Source organism: Micropterus salmoides, unplaced genomic scaffold, assembly GCF_014851395.1.
Source record: "Micropterus salmoides isolate LMB-PRFRI ecotype aquatic unplaced genomic scaffold, ASM1485139v1 Ms_hic_scaffold_16, whole genome shotgun sequence".
NCBI lineage: Eukaryota > Metazoa > Chordata > Actinopteri > Centrarchiformes > Centrarchidae > Micropterus > Micropterus salmoides.
Window position 1 is genome coordinate 29,962,976 of NW_024040707.1, and position 16,702 is coordinate 29,979,677.

The 16,702-nt window shown below is 41.6% G+C and overlaps 1 protein-coding gene across 2 annotated transcripts in view; it reads left to right on the plus strand.

The window, feature by feature from the left end:
- The first annotated feature begins 1,011 nt into the window (after positions 1 to 1,011).
- prex1 (phosphatidylinositol-3,4,5-trisphosphate-dependent Rac exchange factor 1) overlaps positions 1,012 to 16,702 on the plus strand; it is an 83,253-nt gene continuing 67,562 nt past the window's right edge. For both annotated transcript variants that reach the window (XM_038723369.1, XM_038723370.1), the window contains exon 1: positions 1,012 to 1,403. In XM_038723369.1, coding sequence (XP_038579297.1) covers positions 1,260 to 1,403 — 144 coding nt within the window. In that variant the 5' untranslated portion in view covers positions 1,012 to 1,259. The remainder of the gene's footprint in view (positions 1,404 to 16,702) is intronic.

A 16,702-nucleotide genomic window follows, 5' to 3' on the forward strand; every position in this document is an offset into this window, starting at 1 on the left:
TCTGGAGTATGAATCCGGGGCGAGACCTGTGAGAGTAGGTGTGTCCCCATTCTTTGACGAGGAATTACTAAGCACCTATGAATCACTTGGGGGTACACAAAGTAACGTTAGTGAGTAATTATTGAGTCGTCACATGTTTTGGGCTGCTCTTTATGAACTAATCATTATGCAAGCCTAATGATTGTATGAATATAACCCAGTATATCAGTCTGTTCTCTGATAACTATCCATTATCATCTATTTAATCGTCGGTTCTGAGATATTAAGGAAGTACTCAGAATGGTTTGTGTTACTGATGCACTTGTTCCTGTGTCCACCAGAGGGCGCGTTCCTCTTAAATTTACTGGCTAGTTACAGGTGGGCTGCTGTTGTGAACACGGATGTAAGGTTGTGACAGGTAAGGGCCTAAATGTTGACATAATGTGTGTCACTCACAGCGAAAAGCATTGTAGCTCAATTAAAATACTTTCTAATAAATTGTTTACAGAAGTGTTTTCGACTTTTATTTAGGCAACATTTTATATTGCTAGTATTTAAGAATGGTTGCTGTTTTAATAGATATTTAATAGCATTTTTTACACTCTTTGTATGTTTTGATTAAATCTATTACTTCAAATTCTTTATATTTAGCAAGCTGTGGCTTATGTATGCTATGCTATTTAAAAACTCTTAGAAATGTCTCCACATAGCCATGTGTCCATCTTATAAATTACATTTCATTGTGTTATTCAATTAGTATTTGTAATTTATGGGTTTAATCCATAGTAAGCAGGCTGAATAAACCCACTTTAACATTCCTAGGGTCAATATGACACCTTTAATTTATTTTTATTTCCACAAATATGAATTAGTGTAAGCTACAGCGTTTGGCCATACCTTTGGTACAGATGTGTCTGTGTTTGCGTGCTCAGTGCAGAAGTGAGCTATGGCCCCTGTGTGTGTCTCCGGCACTGGGTCCCTCCTCCTCCTCCTCCTCCTCCTCCTCTCTGTCGTTTCTCTTCTCTGAACTGATCTACAGTACTGTTGCCTTGCCCGTTCTCAGCTGGTGTAGCGACCACACAGCCGGAATCTCCGCTTGTCTTTTTGTGTTACTGTTGGTGAACTTTATTTCCAGTGTGTGGCGCGGTGCGCATCACTGCTCGTGAAGGAAAACTGCTGCTGCAAAATGGACTGAAGCAACAATTCAAAAAAGTGTGGATACTAAGGAAAATATTAGTATTTCTGTAGAGAGCAACCTTTCTAAAGGTTGAATTACCATCATGGAAGAGGACGACGGGCATCTTGAGAACGGTATCCACGCTGCCAAGGACTCGGACCGACAGCAGCGGCTCAGGCTTTGTGTTTTAAATGAAATATTGAACACCGAGCGGGATTATGTTCGGACACTGCTTTTCCTTCAGTCGGTAAGTTTGATATTACCGTTTACTTTGCTTCATTATGTTCACGTTCCGCTCACCCCTACACGGGCAGAACATTACCCCAAAATCCATTCATAAATCTTTCAATTCAGTGTTTTGGTCAACGCACATGTCTTGTGCGTTTATTAGACAACTGGCGATATTTTATTAAATGACAGGCTACACTTTTCAATTCGGCATAGATACCGTACACTGAGTGGCACACGTTGCAAGAAAAAAAAACTTTAATATGTTCCCCTGCTGTATCCTACGGACACGGTATGAAGATAAACCAGCAGCAGTTTGTATTGGGCTTGGCGTGACTTTATGTAGGGGAGTTTCTCTGTCAGTATAGTTTTAACTTTTTGTCTCTGTTTTTATATGCAAACCGGCTGCAGACAGTGGACACGCTTCGCAGCTCTAGTTTACGGCTTGTTGTTGTTGCACACCGTGGCTTTCTTCGCAACGGCGTGTACTGACAGCTTTCTTCTGAGAGGACAGCCTGCTGGAAATGAAAAGGAGCGGATTGTCTAACTTCCTACATCTTAGCTTAGTGTTGTCAAAGACAGCATTCAGGTGATGTGACAAACGTGGCCTGTTCCTCGGTAGATTTGTTACGATTTAGACCTGAGGGTTTCCGCACGGCCATGAATGCTCGGGGCATCGTTCACACCTCCCCATTGTGTGTTAAAGCCCAGGTTGACGACAATCAAAAGAGCGCAATTCACACTGGCATTCCTAATAAATAGATATTCATGAGCATTCAACACCACCACGCCTACTTTTTTTTCAGCACAGCTTATTTACACATTGTACATAAGCTGCCTTTGATGAATGAACGTCTTGGTAATATAACATGCTCCTTTCAGCCACCACTATACTGCCGGTATATGGCTCCCACCTACCGGATACTACTTCACTTCCCCTTTTCATTTTTCATCCTCCTTCTCCTCCACTCATCCTTGCTTTGTCACATGTGTCACAGTGCAGGTGGTTTCTGCTTCCAGCTGAGGTACCATCATTGAGTGGTTAACTCAGCCTTGGCTGCATTTTATGTGACAGCAGCAATGTGACTTTATGATTATGCTTTATTGCTGAAGGGAAATCCCCTCTTCTGTCGCCCCTCCACAACAATGTCAAAGGTCAGGGTCAGCTACAAAACATCACCCATGAGCTTGTAGGGGTTCATCTTCTAACTCGCCTTGCCGCCCTGCTGACTCGAAGGTTGAAAAGGCAGGCGCTGATTGTTATCATTTTTACTCACTGATCAAAGGCAGTTTCTTAGGTGCATGCTAATCCTTCTGTACATTTTCCAATTTCAACATCTGACAAGCATTTGTCAGACATGGTCATAGTTTCCTCTTTCTCTTGTGCTGTCACCCGTCACCCAAGGGACTTCCTCAATATTCTTGAAATAATTCTGTTCATCTGTACAAACAGTTCACAGTCTAGTGTCACAACATTATTAAATGATCTTAAGGCTTCAAGTCAGTGATTTATGACTTTCTCAAAATTATACCCACATAATGTAGCTTGAAGATGATGTATATGTAGCTAAACCCTGAACACTTTACTAAATGACTGAAACTGAATTCTATGCTTCTGTTTAAAAAAAAAAGAAGCATCTTTTAACATTTGGGATCAATCTCTGTGGTACTGTTTCCTTTGTCAGTCACACATGAGGCGGCAAAGGCTTATCTTCTGTTACAAGACAGACCAGGCAGCAGAGGGGCATTCTCCCCCCCGACCTCCCAAACCCAGTTCCAGCATAATTATAAAGACAAGGCCCCAATGATTTATCAGAGAAGTCTGGGAGCTTTTGCCTGTGAACATCTGAAAGCTGTCAGTGCCCTCACCATGCTCCTCCCTGTCATCACATTAACTGGCATGTCTTGATTTAAGCCGTACGTGTATGGCCAGAGGTAGAGTCATGCGGGCAAGCTTGAGGTTCTGTTCTCACCTGTGGCTTTTCATAGACTCCCCACAGCCACGGCGGAAGTGCAGTCAAATGGAGTGTCAGGATATAGTCATAGTGCCTGGGAACATAGTAGGTAGGGCTGCAACTAACTAACTAACTTTTCATTATCGGTTAATCTGCAGATGATTTTCACGATTAAATTGCTTTTTTTTTTTGTCCAACCAACAGTCCAAAACCCTGAGACTCTTCATTTACTATCATAAATGACAAAGAAAAGCAGCAAATTCTCACATTTATGCTTAAAAAATGGCCGAAACAATTAATCACTTATCAAAATAGTTGAGAATTTATTTTTTTGTTATTGACTAATTGTTGCAGCTCTATTGCTATGTACTGTAAAACTGACAGACTGATTTTTTTGTGTCATCAAGTGTTTCTGTAGGCTGAAATAGATGCATATGATTGCCCTCACTAGTCATCTTCACATATGGTCACATACTGTGTAAAAAAGCCTTGCTTTTCTGTAGTAATGCATACTAATATACTCTTTGTTATTGTATATGTTGTGCACACACGTGAGACCATTCCAAAGTCTGTATGGATGACTTTGTGGCACTGGGGATCAGCAGCTTTGGTTGCTGAGGGAGTACATGGACATTCAAAACAAAAAGAGAAAAGAAACATCAGTCCCCACCATCATTGCCAATCCTCTGCAAATCCCTCCCATGCTCTCCGTCCAGGGTCTAGCCAAGCCTGCTCCCCTTCCCTCAGTGGGAGTCGAGGTTTTGTCACCATGCAGCTCACTTTGGCATTGATAAGGGAAGTCAGGGTGAGGGAGCTCAGAACATATGGTTTCAGTAAAGATATAGAGTGGTTCATGGTGGTGGCGGTGGGGTGTGTGTGAAGAGGCTAATTCAGTGATGGGAATGAAAAGTGAGGGAGTGGTTATTGAATAGAATCGGATCGGTCTCTAAGCTGTTATTTGTGTGCATTTCCTTTTTGAGGGTCTGCTTGTTCTCACCCTGCCTCAACTAGAAACCTCCAACTTATCCCAGAATGCCCATTGACATTTCACTGAGAACGTTTTGTACATTTACGCATCTTCTGTGAGTTATATGTGTACATGGAGATGGGAATAGGCATATAGGAGCTAGACAGTTTTCCCCAGTCAGGAAAAGCGGACTGGTTTGAGGTTGCAATGTTTTCTAGTCTCCTGATGTCACTGTCCTGTCTGTATGTTGAACAGTTGTGCAGACTATGGAGTTTTGATTCAGTGGGAACCACTCCACAACATGACATACTGTTAATGTTTAGATCACTGAAACATTTCCTGTTGTCAGACTCCATAGCCACACCTGAGATACCTGGACGTGATTTAAGTCCAAAATATATTTTGTTCCGTATATTGGTTTCTTAATGTAGACTCCCCCAGCTTCTTCCTGATGGTTTTCGTTTTCCCGCCATATTCATGGTAGAAACTGAACAGGAGCCTATTGAATGGCAGCTCGCCATTGACAGCCCACGTCACTCTCCATTGTGTTGTCACTGATTTATTTTCCACCTTCGTTTGTTTTCTGCTACAACCTCCTGGATCTTTAGCTGCCATGCAGCACTGATCTTCTTGATCGCAATGATTGCAACGACACACTAAAGAGATGGTTATCTGGCTTTGGTTTCCCAGCCATTCTGCATGTCACTCATCCCCTGGCAGTTACCAGTGCCAAGGAGCTCATCCAATGTGCTGGAGGGAAGCATGTAGGGATGGTGGGAGGAGAAGGGGGTGAGAAGGGGGTTGGGGGTGTGAAAGGAGGGATTAGAGGATTGATTTTGCTCAGTGTTACCATTGTGAATCTCTAAATCTGTTTCCTCTTCGAGGTAGAGTGCTGAATTCTTTTCAGTTCCAGGTTTATGGCGATAACTGCTCTCTTCAAGCTTTTGTTGCAACTCTTATTCGTGTCATACATTCATTGATACATTCTTAGTTCCGTAGATTAAAAGGGATTCTCTTCAGGGCAGTGCTGATTTGTGTGTTGATTTAATCCACACAACTGGATTTTCCCCACCAAAATGTAGGCTGTTTATGACAGGAATGCGGTCAGTGGCATCATACCCAAAAATACGGAGCTTTGCCCTTTTGAAAGCGGAGCACTTTGACCACACTGGCCCAGTGAGTCCTGTCCAGTAAAGACATTAGTGGAATCGTGTGGCCAAGAAGTTAGTCAGCTTTTGACCTTCTTTCTTGACTCTGAGAAGTGAGAGACAGAGAGTAGGGTGACCAGGAAGGTCTTGTTGGGGATAATGGGAAACATCTGGAAATCCTGACCTCTGTGACCCTTACTTTGGGCCACACACAAGTGAGATTACACATGTATACTGGTGTGTGACTGCACGTACACTATAAAGCTGCAGTTTCACACCTTCTCTTCTTTTGCTATTGTTGACTTTTCTATATGTCCACCTGTAGTTACTGTTGACCTGGCTTGCTAAGCAAACAGGATGACATGTGTACATGCATATAAACACATCATCCTACTGGTGCCCAGGAAGACACATGCCGGAAGCCAGCCTTGAGCTTCCTCTCCAAGCTTGAGCCTGTGTCTTCCTCTTTCCTTTCTTTTTTACCCGCTCCATCTCTCTAGCCCTCCCCACTTGGTGGGAAAGACCAGCATGAAGTTTCTCTGGGCTAGAGGTGTATAAATAGCTTCAGATTCTCATACAATGCCAGTGGTTTCAGTTCACTGCAACCTCAGCCCTGCTGAAGTCATACAAAGGTATAGCAAGAGTGAAGGGGAAAACCTGTGGAGTCCTTACAGCAGGTAGAACAGTTACTATGGCAAACTGCTGGGGTTTTATGACGGTTTCATTATTACTGGGCTTTAAAATCTCTGCTGCTTCATAAGACTTGAGACAAACGTTAGAGTCTCAAGATGTAGCTATAAGATTAATTAACCCTCAAATGCTAAGGGTGGTATTGAATTGAGTTTGAGATGCTGGTGTTCCAATGGAGCAAAAGAGAGAAAATGAACGAATCTGACTGACCAAGAACCTTAACACTACCTGAGATCAATAAACCGCTGACCTGCCTTTGATATGATGTTACTGTTTTAACTAGCCACTGTGCATCCTTCCTTCTCGCTCTGCACTGTTGCAGCTTTTACTACGGCTACAGTGAAAAGAAGAACTTAACTTAATCTTAGTGCTTTTTTTTTTGTCATGTGGGTTGATAAGCCATTTTTTTTGAGGCGTAAGTCTGCGGCAGGAATTTTAAGAATTCAAGTTAACAAGTCTAAACCACTGTAACACCCAGAGGCATGATGTCAAAAAACCCTTCCCCTTCACAAGAGATGTTGATTCTTTCAGCTGCGTGTTAGCATAGGAGAAAAGTCATTTTACATGATCAGTATGAATGATGGCTATTGTGAATGTTGATTTTTCCATCCTTTTGGTTACAGTGGATATTTAATGGCTTAAATGTTTCTCTTTGGGTGGTTCTCTGTTACTGGTTATGCAGTTAAAGAAGTTAATCTAGTGTGTGCTTTGGAATCTGAGGTGTGTGAAGGTCAGAAAGTCATGAACCAGAAGTAATTAGCATACTGATGTCACTGTGTCAGATATTAGATCATGCTCAGTCATAAAGGCAGACCAGATAGACTTTCACATGCACTGTTTGGTGACCTGGAGAAAACACCAAATAGGAGTCTCTACCTCTGTGTATGTGACAACCTCTGCGCGGGCTGAAATACGATACGGTGGTTGACCTGGCCTGAATTGTAAAAGCACAGCAACATGAGATGTCTCTTTGGTGATCATGATCTGGACAAAACTCAGACAAGTACATTCTCACGGTGGGTACTGGGTGCAGTAACTGTGCAGCATGTTTTTGAGAACACTCTTGAAGGGTGAATGAATAGGGTGGATGGATACCTGCAGAATGACTTGGCATGGACTCTCCCCTGGGAGCTTCCTATTTAGTTTACGAACTGTGGCAGCAGGCTTACAATGTTTGTTTGCTTTCTCAAATACAACCAGATGTCTGACTTCTTTCAGGGTCAGAGGTCATTTGCTTCATAGAAAAATGCGGAACAACCATAGAACAACTTGATACACAAAGCTTCTTAAATGTAGGGAATGTGGCAAAGATGTTGGATAAAGCCTGGGTTAACAAATGCCTGGCCTGTATGCTGTCCAGCCTGGAAGCTCTAGTTCTACTGTCTCTTGTTCCACGGTACAAAAGTAGTTTAACAAATGTAAAAAAAAAAAAAAAAAGAAAAGTTAATTAACACAGTACCTATGTGGAGTGATCCAAAATATGTCTGTTATCTGGAGTACTTTTCTTACACTGTAAGATTGCATGGATGGGAGACACCCCCATAAATTATGTTTCTTTTCCACTTCATTACTTGTCATTACTGGTCTGCGGGCTCAGGTACTCTTATGTCAGCTCAGCGTTCCCACTTCCTCTGAAACTCCGGAGAGCATTTAGTGAAGACAGGCAAAACTGATTCTGATTCTGAGGACTTTAGAAACGATGACGCAGACGCTCGCATTTGGCTCTCTGATTGGGTCTCATAAGTCATGCAATGTAGAAACACGATGCTACTGACAGTTTTTGATTTGGTATTTTTATGAAAATATTTTGTACAGAGCAAATAACACTTCTAGCCTACACTTGTACTGTGTATGCCGCCATAGTTACTTTGTGACGACTTGCACTCGGTTTTCCACTTCCAGTTGCCACTACACAGTCCCAGCTCATTATTGGTCCATGCAAAATAAAATCTGGTGTGGTTCTTTGTCTGTAGTACTTTATTCTTCTGTAACTACGGAATAGACCATCTGCTTCATGTTTACACCGGTACGCACATGCCCAGTGTACGTGAACGGCCACTAGATGTGCGTTTTCAGTTGTTTTAGTATAGACGGAGATCAACTCTGATCCGTAGCTAAAACGCTGCTGTGGACGGAGACTATATTAATTTTAATTCTCCGTTTTGAGTGTAGATGAGGCCTGAGAGAGTGTTTGGAAGATGCATGGAAGACAGAACAGTGCAGAACATTTACAGGGAAGGCTAATGCTGAAATGAACTGTTTGTCATTTTATTCAATATTATCTCCAAGATTAATAATTTAACTTTACCCATTAGTGGAGGTCTTTTGCCTATTGATGTTATTTAACCCCACAAGTTAAATAAGCTGCTGACTATGTTGTTCTAACTGTTCATGACAGCTGCTGACAAATGCTTGGGCCTGGTTGCCGAAAGGCTTTTATTTAGGAAATTGTTCAATGCGATGAAATTTTTGCCAACTTACATGGCATGATTAAAGGCGTGAGTCATACATGCTTGTGCTGTTCTGTGCTGATTTTGTTCTTACATGCTGACAGGAAGACTTTTAGGAAATGGTATTACATTTTGACATGATGAATTACCTCAGGGCAGTTTTTGGGGTTGTTTGCCTCCAGCTGTGATTTACGTAACCTTTTATAGGATAGATGTATATCAGGAAAAAAAACTACTTGAGAGCGAATGGAGCCCTTGTTTTAATACGGCTTTTTATATGATTTTTCTTTTTATCATTTGATTACATGTGATTCAGTTTTGCAATTGAAGTTCCGCACCCTTTCAGAAGTGGAAACCAACACCAGTGTTAGTTGCATTAGTGGCTGCCAAAATGAGAAGTTGAGATAGAATGTAGGTCAGTTGCATCAGCATTTTTAGGGCTAGAATAACTTTTTTTTCAGACAGAAAGGACTTAAACTAGCTGCTGTCTGTCTTTCTATTAAATACTGTTATCTATCGGGTTGGTGAATACTATTTTAGTCAGAACCAGTGGGTGTTTTCTATGATCTTCCCCCCACTCTAATTTGCTCCTTTACAACCATTTTCTCTCCATCTGTGCCCATTACGCTGTCTATGTCTGTCCGGCTGAATGCCAGGTGTGGCATTCTTAGTTTGGGTTTGCTTGGTTATGTCCCGCACATGAAAACAAACATGTTTTTGTGAACAGATATTATGGAAAATGTAGGAAATCGCTAACTGAATGTAGCTTAATTGATCAGTTGTGCTACATCTTTTTCTGTAGCTGGTCTTTTGTCTGTCCAAAGCTTCACAGTCTCTGATGGCTCACTCAACACCATGCTCGCCACACTGATTCATTCTGTGATCCCTACGTCTGTCAACACCAAAAAACTCGCGTCCAAATGTACAGATGGCCTCTGCAATCTGGTCCATGATGTTATCTCCTGATCACCACATCTCACCCTTTAACAGGAAAGCCACTTAAAAAAGGACTCCCAGACAAACCTGTGCTGAGTGTCAACACTGAGAGACACTAGAGATTAAATTAGGTGATTATTTAGCCGAGATGAAAGCTGAATGTTCTTTGTGAAGAGAATATGTAATTTCAGCAGCATATACTTGCATATAAATAAAAACACATGTCAAATACAGACAAAGTTAGACCATTTTAACAGATCGAAGCAGATGTGCAGGTCTGAATTGCTGGCTGTTAAAATTCAGTGTACAAATGGGAAAACGAAAGACATGTCCTCCAGCACGCTAATGTACTATGTATCACGAGCTTTTTCCATTATCACAGGGGGAGTAAGTGAAAATGAGTGTGTGCTGCTTGTCTTTTGTTCCTAATAGAAGTGTAATGAGTGACAGAAATGAGTCTGTAATTGTGTGACTGAAGCTGCCTACCAACTTGAAAAAGAGAAGATATAAAGGATATAGGATCTTTATATCCTTGAATCGCACACATTAATTACATGCAGCCACGAAAGTGGGAGCATCTCGCTAAATGACATGGTGAAAATGTCCCTCCTCAGTTTTACACGGTCCAACAAGGCCAATAAAAACAAGGCATGCTCAGAGTTAGATTTAAATGTCTGCTAAGCCAGTTCCAGGCTGAGGGATATTTCACAGCAAGTGTTATTGAAAATTTGAAACAAACATTTTACATATCCATCATGTGCATAATGCATTCATTAATGCAACAGAGCGGATGGGGGCTTGGTCAGTAGGCAGTCTTAAGCAGGAATTCTATGGTCAAGAGCTGCCGGTCTGTCCTCTGTGGCCGAGACACCGTCTCATGCCGCTGTAGTGTTTAGTGTCCGCCCTACTCAAAGAGCCCTGACGTTTAAAGTCCTTCAAAGCAGAAGTGAGTGAAAGTGGGAGAAAAAAAAACTGGACAAGACTCAAAGAAGACTTTGTGTTTTGGTGATTGGCTCTGCCAAAAAGGGTTTCTCTTGGAAGACGTTGAGGGACTGGCTGGAAGGTGAAGGAGAGCTGAGGGAGTTTTTAGAGGGTTGGGGGGGGGGGGGGGGTGAATTACATCTTCAGAGAGAAAGAAGTCTGCTAAGATTTGCTGGGGTCCCTCATTGTGGCAACGCCATGGGCCATTCTCTGGCTCTGCTGCACTCAGGCCACAAAAAGGGGATTTCTTTTCATTTATTTATTCAATTTCATGCCATGTCGACCCCCAAATGGCCCCCATTCCCTCTCCAAAACTGCCCTGTCCCCCTTTGTGGCTGGCTACCCCAATCCTTTCCCCAGAAAGAGGGACCCTTAATGGACACATTGTTTTTTGCTTGTTGTTGTTTTCCCTTGGATAAGGAGGGGTAGAGAGTTTGAGGCTGGTGACCTGAGAACTCTAATAGAAAAGTCCCAAATCTGTGGATCTGTGATTCTGTTTAAGGGTTGTTTAAGTAGGTGTGGGAACTGCAGCGAATTGAAAAGGGGCTCCCAGGGCCTGCTGGAAAAACCTTGACAAGTGTTAGAGCTTCTGCTTGATATACAGGGTCTCTTGTGAGATATCTGAATTGAGTGAGGTGGCCCAGCATTGTTACTGAATGGTGATGCAGCCATGGGCAAGAAAAATGGCCAAGTTTTGTCCACCATCTTTAGTCTCATTATGGAGAAGCTGCTGGAATGAGAGAAGTCTACTCCCAAAGACGATAATCAAGTGTGATATTTAAAAACTAAAGCAATGATGTGCCTTAGATGTTGCAGTCTTAGTGGGCCACTAATAAACCAAGACTAACAGTTATTAGGCTGCTCTATATAATGACTTGTTCCATCAAAGAAATGGTCAAAGAAATATTTGACGTGCGTACACCATCTTGCTATTGATTTCCAATATTTCATTTAAATTTGCACTTGCTCATATGACCAACAGGAAATACATAATCCATCAGGTCATTGTGACATCTCGGTAATTCTGTTTCTTTGAGTTACACAAGACTGTGTTTACCAAATGGAGGTTAATTGAACACGAGTAAACAGATGTAAAGTATTTCTTACATTTTTCTTGAAATTCAGGAGACTGATACAACAACAGCTATTTTTTTTTGTCACTTTCCTCCTTGCTCTTTCTGTTCAAAATATTAAAAACACCTGACCTTTCAGTATAATGCAATCCAGCACACCACCAGCAGCACGTGTGCCATGTGACCATGTTCTCACAGACATTCATCTTCCCATTAATCCCTGTTTAATATGAATAACCTTTGCTGAAGATAAACGTACAAATTGAAACAATCCTTCACACCTGACTCTTGAGTGACCCTTGAGGCAGCATCCTCTGCCAGCAGTGTGACAGCAGTTCCAACATCTTGAAACTAGAGTACGACCGATATGGGATTTTTTTTAGACCGATTTTGATATTTGGGAATTTAAAATAACGGCCGATATCCCCCCCCCCCCACACACAGCTTTTCAGAAACACACAACACAAAGAAAGTTTATCCCTAACATTTGTTATGTGTAGTTATGAGACCTGACCAAGATAACTGACATAATTCAGTTTAAAAAGAAACTTTTTTTCTACAGCTGATTATGTCAGCTGATTGCTGTGTTTTGTGATAGATTTGTGGCAAACACGCAGGTTGCCAACTTGGATTTGCAGAGCGCCCTCTGGTGGACAAACTATGCAATGACAACACTCATAACGTGATTGAAGTATCCGCCTTCCGTTTCTTTTGTAATTGTCATTTATCCCCTGTTATAAACACAGATACTGATTTATCAAAAAACAAACTACCGCATACTGGTCTGACTTTACTACCTTTATTGTGAGCAACGCTTTTCGCCCCTTGCTTCTTCAGGCTCACGTAGTGAAATTACAAAAACACTTACAGGTGTGCTAAATAGACCCTGATACTGATGTATCTGCAATTAGCTAATATCAGCCGACAATATTGACACGCCAATTTATCAGTCTGGCTCCACTTCACACCTACGTATGTGCCTGAATTGACATTTTGTTTTGTATCTAGTTATGTCCCTGCTGGCTTTTAACTAATAATTATTAAAACCACTACTTAAAAACACTACTTAATTATTAAGGTATTATGCCTGTGTAGTTTCTTGTGTGATAAAATAGTTTTTAATTGTTAAGATTTGACACTTGTTAAGAAAGTGTCGATGTACACTATGCTTGTTTCACAGTCAGTCTGATGAACTTTACATCGGTTGTTTTAACAAATACTGTTTGCATTTTTGTGAATTCTAGGCCAGCCGATTAAAAGGGTTCTAGACTGAAGCGAAGCTATTGTTGGGTCATGGTACATAGTTGGCTTAGCTGTAGGTAGAAAGCTCTGTTCAGAAGCAGACGAGGCAGACGTGAAGGCAGCAGGCCTCTCACTCACTGGCCAGTGGAGCGAACACTGAACCCACCACCATATGGTCCATCTGTATCTTCACACCTTACTGTCTGGCCCCTCTTTGCTCTGATAAACCTCAACATTTAGCAACCCCCCCCCCCCCCAACCCACATGTAACCCGTTGGCTGAGCTGAGATGGTGCCTGATGTCTCGTATGACACGAGACCAGTTATTGGTGTTAAACAGTGATCGCACTGTCTGGGGTGGCAGATGATGATGGATGTTGGGTTATACATGGCATGTTTTTTTCAGCCTGCCAAGTACTGTGATGATTTGCAATAATTATGAGGACCATTATGTGTAAGCAATGAAGACAGTGGCTTTGCATTTCTGCCCATTCCTTTCCAATCAATAGCAATAAATAGCACGATCTTCCACAATTGATTTTGTAATCTTTAGTGCCTTAAAATATTGACAACACGGTCTCATTACAGCGCGGCTGCTGTGCCACAATTTAAATAATAATTTAAAGTGGATATAGCACAATGTGATTTATTTGTTTGTTACAGTTTGGTTGCAGGATAGCTCAAAACTGTCGGGCTTTATGTAGAACACAGTTGAGTTAGTGGGCAGTCAGACATGTCATATACTTCCTTTGCACAAAAGCCACACTTCCTGTCCAGAAACGACATCTGCTGCTTTTGTGTTGAGAGGCACTGCTTTATTCTGCAGACTGTTTATTTTCCTTCCCCGCTGAGTTGAACCATGTTTAGCCTATCTGCTTGAGAAGTAAAAAAAAAACTGTGGTTGTCTAAAAAAGTGTTAGCTTTTGTTCAGTGTGATTGCTCTGTTTTCACTTCCTGTTTGCGTGTCACACAAACATACCAACAGAGGCATGCGTGCACACTTCTTCTGTTGCAGTTTGGGTTTTTTAAACTTGTCTTCACATTGTCTTGCACATAACTTTTTGCAATAAAATGGACAGTTACTCAGTTTAGTGGAGTCCCCCAACCTCACTTTAACCAGCCCACGTGCCCATTCCACAGCTTTTATGTAAACCTATGTAAGGACAGTTTCCTGCTAGGTCTACTTGAGCACGGACCCTGGCTAGTTTCTTCAGATATTTGGGAGGGAGAGTGACGGCTGAGTGAAAACTGTATATCATCTATGTCACATCTGCATCTAATGTGTGTGTAATGTGTTTACGCAAGTGTTTTGTCAACGTACAATTGGCTTTCATGTTTAATTTGGACTTGAGAGCGCTTTGCTCAACTACACCTGACATCGACAGGAGTTCTCACACTTAAACTCAACTCTTGAACAGCCCTGGGTTCTGAAAAACCTCTTGTTGGTTCAAATGTATAAACACCTTTTGTACAACAGCTTGTAAATGAGGGCAGAGGAAGGGGTGCGGGGGGTTTGTGAAAATGCTAACAAACAGCTAATATGCCATATAAAGCACAGGCTTGCTTCTGTGAACTTGGGGTCATGTAGGATTGCCCTTTATGATTTCTTTGGCTTGTGTAAACATTTGTAGCTTTAGTCAAGACCATTTATGCACACTCAACACATTTTTCACCAGCCTGTCACGCTTAACTACAGAGAATCTCTCAGGTCCCTGACATGAAGAGATCTCACCAATACATTTTTAAAAATGGGACATTTTGATAATACATGCTGATCACTGTCTGTCAGGATTTAAGACTGTGCTGCTGCAGGGACTTCTGTCATGAATGAATTTAAAGTGTACATTCTTTTGAGGTTGAATAAGGAGGAAATCATTGAGAACAATTATTGAGCAAAAGAAAGAACTTGAGCAAAAACCTGACAGTGTTGTAGGGCAGACTGGTAAAGGTTTGACTGCCTAGAAAATGAGAGACAGAAAGCAGGCGAATGGTTGTTTAATAAGGAAAATACACAGTTCTGAATGTTCCTAGTCACCAATAAGAGTAAGATTGCAAAAATTGAAAGACTTTATCTGTACATGTTTCTGTAAAAGAACTTAAATGGGAGGTGTCTCATGGAACAGAGGGAAATCAACATGATTGACAATTGAAATATTTAGCAAAATGTTCAAGATTATATTGCTTTCCATAAGGATGGTTTATATTTCAGGAAAAGGCAACCACAGCAATAATATAAACTCTTAGTGGCTACATTTTTGTTTTTAGTGTGACCTTAGATTACTTCCTTTCAGCAGGATGTTGGACTTTCCAGACTTTACCATACTGAAATATTAGTGGTATAATTCACCATTAGTGTTGTACTTGGCAGCTACTTTGTGGTTTATCAAGAAGCTTTATGGTTTTGTTACTAGTCTCCTGTGGGATTGCATCATGAGCAGTTTCCCCACAGCCCCTGTGGCAAGAGACCATCATGTGCAATATCTCTGTTGTGCTCTGTGCGGCAGCTGAGCCCCCTCCGTGCAGCCACTTAACTCATTACGAGTCCAAGGGTACCAAAAAATGAATTTATGTCCCATCTGACCAGCTATTATTAACACATTGCTTGATGTCATCACTATTTTTAGGTATTGGAGAGTAACTAGGCGTCCTATGCACACAATCTGCTGTGAGTTGCTTAGGGCAGCCAATGCAGGAAGGGTTACAGTGTACAGTAAACACTAAACAGCAGTGTTTTATCCAAGTAGATCCATCACATCAAGTCACTTTTATTTATTGTTTTTCCCAAATTTGCCTCAAGGTTCTTTACAATTTGTCCCTTGATTTGGATAAGAACTCCGCCTGCCCTCCAAGAGCTGCCCCGTGGCTCAGTCAGATTTAGTCAGACAAACCACAAAGACAAATCTGTCCATCTTAACCAACATAGACAGAGTTATTGTTATTCATCATTCATGTAAATATTCATCAACGTCTGATCCTCCCCTTAACTTGATTACACACCCTCGGCTTGCCGATGACGATGTGCTGATGTCAGGAACGAGGCAGAAAGGTCACCTGAGATGGAGATATGAAAGTAAACAAGGACCATCAGCTGCACCCCTCTGCCTCTGAGCCTGACGATTAAGAAGTAATGAGCTCAATAACTGTGTCCAGTGGGTAGAGTAGAGATACAGTGTTCATTAGGACTACGGTGTTCGTTTTTCATGATTGATTCCCCCCCCCCCCCCCCCCCCCAATAACATCTGGCTTAGCTAAATACTGCGAAAAGGATGGCTCTTTCAGTATTCATCTCATATCTTAACATCAGTGTGTGTCTGTGTGTCTGTGTAATGCTCTGAGGTATTGTCCTCTCCATGCAAATGATGCATGACTTGTAATATGCTAAAGGTTATCTGAGGGTGCAATCACATCTGTTTCTTTTGTGTTATCCAATCCAGCGTGGGTAATATTGACTCTGTTTTATTGGGTTTTGTTCACACTGCTAAAATTATAAAGCCAATCTGGACATGTTAACAAAAGTCACATGGAATGGCAGGTTTGCCTTTGAGTATTGGTGAACTTATAAACTCAGTTACAGAAGTAAGATTTAGAGGAAGTCCAAAACTAAGCAGGTTCCAGGCTAAGTATGACTGACTTGTTGTCTTGGTAGGAAGTTACTTTGACTGGTGGGCTCAAGAAATAGCTGAATATGAAAATCACTTCAGTTTGGCTTTCCAAGCACAATAAACTGCTGTCCATCAAATGTCAACATCCTTCCAATTATGCCTATAATACCTTCTTTTGGGGCCATTTCCTGTTGTTGATTCTGCTCTCAAAATGTTACAGTAGTACAGAGTAAATGCAGACATGCCCAATTTATGCACTGTTCTGTCGTCCTCTC